The 5000-nt window shown below is 46.7% G+C and overlaps 1 protein-coding gene across 1 annotated transcript in view; it reads left to right on the top strand.

Annotated features, from left to right (window-relative positions):
• Positions 1-5000, top strand: part of usp43b (ubiquitin specific peptidase 43b) — a 38139-nt gene that overhangs the window by 16318 nt on the left and 16821 nt on the right. The window contains exon 3 of the mRNA XM_084448499.1: positions 3613-3722. Coding sequence (XP_084304625.1) covers positions 3613-3722 — 110 coding nt within the window. The remainder of the gene's footprint in view (positions 1-3612; positions 3723-5000) is intronic.

Here is a 5000-nt window from a genome sequence, read left to right as displayed (position 1 = left end):
TCTCAGGATAGAAACCGGCAGCTTCTCTCCAGCTAGGCTAGGTTAGCTTGCTGGGCTTTCACCTGGCCCCGCCCTCTCCATCGCCAACGACCAATCAAATGACTTGTTGATATTCGTATCTGAAATATCAGCAAAAGCCTTACCCAAAAAAGTAGACTTTAAGTTCATTTTATTAAGTACGTTTATTTGATAGTAAAATATATGCTGCAGCACTAGCCCAGTATGTGTTAAATACGTATTTAATAGTCTACAATATGCACAAGGCAAGAATACGTCATTATACTTTTCTTAAGTATATCTTGATAAAAAAGATGAAGTACGTACCAAAATATACTTAGACTTTTCTGTATTCTTGACAGTGTACAGTAAGTCAAGTATACTTGAGTATAAGTACATGTATAGGCTAAATATATTACTTACACTTTTCTGTGTGGTTGTCAGTATAAGCCAGGGATACATAAGTATACTTGTGTTTAATGTATGTAATTACATAAAAAGTAAACAAAGTATACTCACTTCTTTTTTTGTTTTGTATAAAGGAAGTATACTAATAGCATACTTAAATAAACTTCTTTGTAAGGGCGGCTGTCTCACATGAATCTTTTGGCCTGGCTGGTTCCTGGGGGCTGTCTGTCTCCCATGAATCACGTCAAATTGTGAATTTGTTTCAAAACAAAGCAACAGTTTCTCCCTCCCTCCCACGAGTATCATCTCAGTAGCGGCCCTGTCTTGGGTGCTAGAAGCTAACGCTGCCGTCGTCTCCTCCCAGGGGGAGTGGAGGGGAGCCGGGAACTCTGGGGGATGGTCAGGCCGTCTGTTCACCCTGCTCTCAGCACTCCCTGCATTGTTTTCTTATCTCTGCAGGCAGAGGAATGTTCCAGAACTAATGTAGCACTCCTGCTCTGTTCTACTTTATTTTACTTTGCTTTACTCTGCTCTACTCTACTCTCCTCTACTCTCCTCTGCACCACTCTACTCTACTCTACCCTTAACTCTACTGAACTCTGCTCTACTCTACTCTACCCTTAACTCTACTCAACTCTGCTCTACTCTACTCTACCCTTAACTCTACTCAACTCTGCTCTACTCTACTCTGCTCTACTCTCCTCTACTCTCATCTGCACCACTCTACTCAACTCTGCTCTACTCTGCTCTGCTCTACTCTTTACTCTACTCTACTCTACTCTGCCCTACTCTGCTCTACTCTACTCTACTCTGCCCTACTCTGCTCTACTCTACTCTACTCTGCCCTACTCTGCTCTACTCTCCTCTCTCTACTCTGCTCTACGCTGCTCTACTCTACTCTTTACTCTCCCCTCTCTCTACTCTACTCTGCTGTACTCTACTCTTCTCTATGCTATTCTACTCTTTACTCTACTCTGTTCTGCTCTACTCTTTACTCTTAGTTTCAAATCCACAAAGAATGGATTTCTCCCGCTAATAGCTCGATAGTGCACGCACGCTGACTGCTGCAGTTAATACCAGCTTTTCAAAAGCGGTCTTTGTGGATCAGACGCAAGGCTTATTTGGGGCAATTTTGCACGGAAGTACCTAATTTACATACATTCAAATGAGCCTGGCGCAGCCGGGGAGCTATTTGCTCATCGGTGCAGTTTGCAATGCTTTTCCCCCTTTGCGTGTGCTTTGTGGGTTGGATGCTAATGTTTTGTCTCATTTGCACGGGTTTTGCCGCTGCAAAAGCCACGCAATCCTTTTGTGGATTTGGCCTTTACTCTGCTCTACTCTGCTCTTTACTCTACTCTTTACTCTGCTCTTTACTCTACTCTTTACTCTGCTCTACTCTGCTCTTTACTCTACTCTTTACTCTTTACTCTGCTCTACTCTGCTCTTTATTCTACTCTTTACTCTTTACTCTGCTCTACTCTGCTCTTAACTCTCCTCAGCTCTACTCTACTCTTAACTCTGCTCTACTCTTTACTCTACTCTTTACTCTGCTCTACTCTGCTCTTAACTCTCCTCAGCTCTACTCTACTCTTAACTCTGCTCTACTCTTTACTCTACTCTTTACTCTGCTCTACTCTGCTCTTAACTCTCCTCAGCTCTACTCTACTCTTAACTCTGCTCTACTCTTTACTTTACTCTACTGTACTCTACCCTACTCTACTCTGAAGAGAGAGGAAGTGGATGGGCTGGCCAGGACTCCTAATGTAGGTATTATGAGTGTAGGTACGTGAGGGAGGAGTGAAAGGGGGGGGGGGGGGGTGACGGAGAGCTGAAACCAGAGAGGGGGGGGGGGGGGTGGTATAAACAGGAAAGATGGAGAAAGGAGGGAATGTGTTGTCATTGTTTCTGGGGAGGTCAGGTTACGCTCTCACGCTGGCCTCTGCTGAGCTCCAATCTGGAAGAACAGGCTCAGTCTGGCTATAGGACCTCCTCAACTCTCCTCTCCCCTCTCCTCCTCTCTCTCCTCTCCTCACCACCCCTCTCTCCTCCTCTCCTCACCTCTCCCCTCACCTCTCTCCTCTCCTCCTCTCTTCACCTCTCTTCATCTCTCTCCTCTCCTCCTCTTCTCTCTTCTCCTCACCTCTCATCTCACCTCCTCTCTTCTCCTCTCCTCTAAGCCAGTCTTTCTGTGGGGTCAGTGTTGCGAGGAGGAGGAGGTTATGGATGGATTGGCAGCCTGGGAACAAGGGCGCGCACACACACACACACACACACACACACACAGTAAACAGAGGGTAAGGAGAACATGAGTCAGTCTGGCAGGGCTAAACATTATGATGATTTAATGCGTTCTCAAGATCTTCTGTTTGGTAATGTCCCGATAACCTTAGCTGGAACACAGACATTCACACACACACACACTGATGACATCTTGGGGAGGTTGTTTCAGTGCCGTGTGTTAGTTATAGTTGGTTAGTCTATTATCTTATATTAACCTACCGTATATTGTTATCTTTATCTAATCCATTGACTACTTATTAGCTAATTATTATTGTGTGTTGTACATTACTTGGTCAATTTGACTTTGTTGCTTTGGCGAAATTGTTGTTGAAATGCCAATAAAGACTGAATTGAAAATTGAATTGAAATTGAAAATTGTTAGTTCATTAGTTCGTTCGTTAGGCAGCAGGATTACGCAAAAACTACCAGACCGATTTTCATTAAACTTGGTGGAGGGGTGTAGCATGGGCCCACTTAGAACCCGTTACATTTTGGAGAGGATCCGAATCACAGGGCGGGTTCACTAATTATTTTTCACTTTCGTTAATATTGTCAGATAGACCAGACTGGCACATGTTTTTAATACACCCATGGCTAGGATACACTGTGAGCTTCTAGCTAAGTAACGTTAGCTATCTATACCTAGTAAAGCTCCAGATGGAGGGAAGCTCACATCCAGTGATGCGCTGGGCAGTCCGTACCACCCTCAGCGCTTTGCGGTTGCGGACCACACTGTGATGTTCCCAGTCAGGATGCTCTCAGTTGGGCCTCTGTCGAAGGCCCCGAGGATCTTGGGCCCCGTGTCAAACTTCTTCAGTCGTCTGAGGTGAAAGAAGGAAAATAATGTCGGAAACCGTGTGAAAGTGCTTGATTTTTGTCGTAATGTGTTTTGTAAGGTAACACTGTGGCGTGTGTGTGTGTGTCCAGGTCCCAGGTCCAGTAGAGCAGGTCCAGGTGACTGACCCGTCCCCGGTCCAGCAGAACACCTCCGGTACCAGACCCAGCTTCATACAGGAACACTTCCAGGCGCAGTACAAGTGGGTCTCCACGAATACACACTCACACCACCTCCACGAATACACACTCACACCACCTCCACGAATACACACTCACACCACCTCCACGAATACACACACACCACCTCCACGAACACACACTCACAACACCTCCACGAAGACACACTCACACCACCTCCACAAATACACACTCACACCACCTCCACGAACACACACTCACACCACCTCCACAAACACACACTCACCACCTCCACAAACAGACACCCACACCAGTCCTCTTCATCCTCTTCCTCGTTCCGCACACTGACAAGTGTTACTTCAGAAGTAGTCTGACTCAACAGATGTAGGTTTTGGGGATAAGCCATGTCATTCGCTTATTACTGTCCAATCAGTGGTGCTGAATGGTCGGCCAATCAGTGAAGACAGGAGATTCTCCCAGACGACATGAAGCAACAACCTAGCAACCGCTCTGCTGCTCTGACCCATGCCGTCGGACCTGACTCTTCCTCACTCGGACCTGACTCTTCCTCACTCGGACCTGACTCTCCCTCACTCAAACCTGACTCTTCCTCACTCGTACCTGACTTCCTCACTCAGACCTGACTCTTCCTCACTCGGACCTGACTCTTCCTCACTCGGACCACACTATTCCTCACTCGGACCTGACTCTTCCTCACTCAGTTTACCCCGGCGATGGACAGCTCATCGGCTACCTTTTTAACACAGAAAGAAGCCTTCCTCACACAGCCTTCACCGTTGAGCCTCCGAGTCCGTGATGAGCCGTGTGTTGAATCCCAAGTGACCATTTTTGTCTGTAGTTCGCTCGCCTTGGTGAAATCTCTTCTCTGTCGGAGCCAGAACATGTTCCTCTGAAGATAATGGCGGCGAGAAGGAAGTCATTAAGACGTGTCCTGATGTGACGGCTGTCTGTTCAGACCCCTCTGTCAGAGCGGTTCTGAATGTTCGCCCTGGTCCACGCCGTGTAGAACAGCGACTCACAGCCCCAGGTAGCAAGCGCTCCGTTACCTCTGTTTACACAGCTGTGCGGTTATCGTATAACTGTGTTATGGGATTCTGATATTTACCCTGAGTTATTAAGCCACTGAACTTGAGGGGGATCGAACCCCAGTCACCCCATAGCCAAGTATCAACCGTATACTATCAGATCCAAACCCATTCTGCTACAAACACACAAGCCAAGATCAACCACTGTACCGTTCTGTTGTCTAGCTGTCTGTACCGTTCTGTTGTCTAGCTGTCTGTTGTGTAACTCTATCTGTTGTGTTGCTCTCTGTTGTG

Source organism: Borostomias antarcticus (assembly GCF_949987555.1).
Source record: "Borostomias antarcticus genome assembly, chromosome: 14".
Lineage (NCBI taxonomy): Eukaryota > Metazoa > Chordata > Actinopteri > Stomiiformes > Stomiidae > Borostomias > Borostomias antarcticus.
Note: the sequence above shows the minus strand (reverse complement) of the source record. Positions and strands in the feature narration are given on the sequence as shown.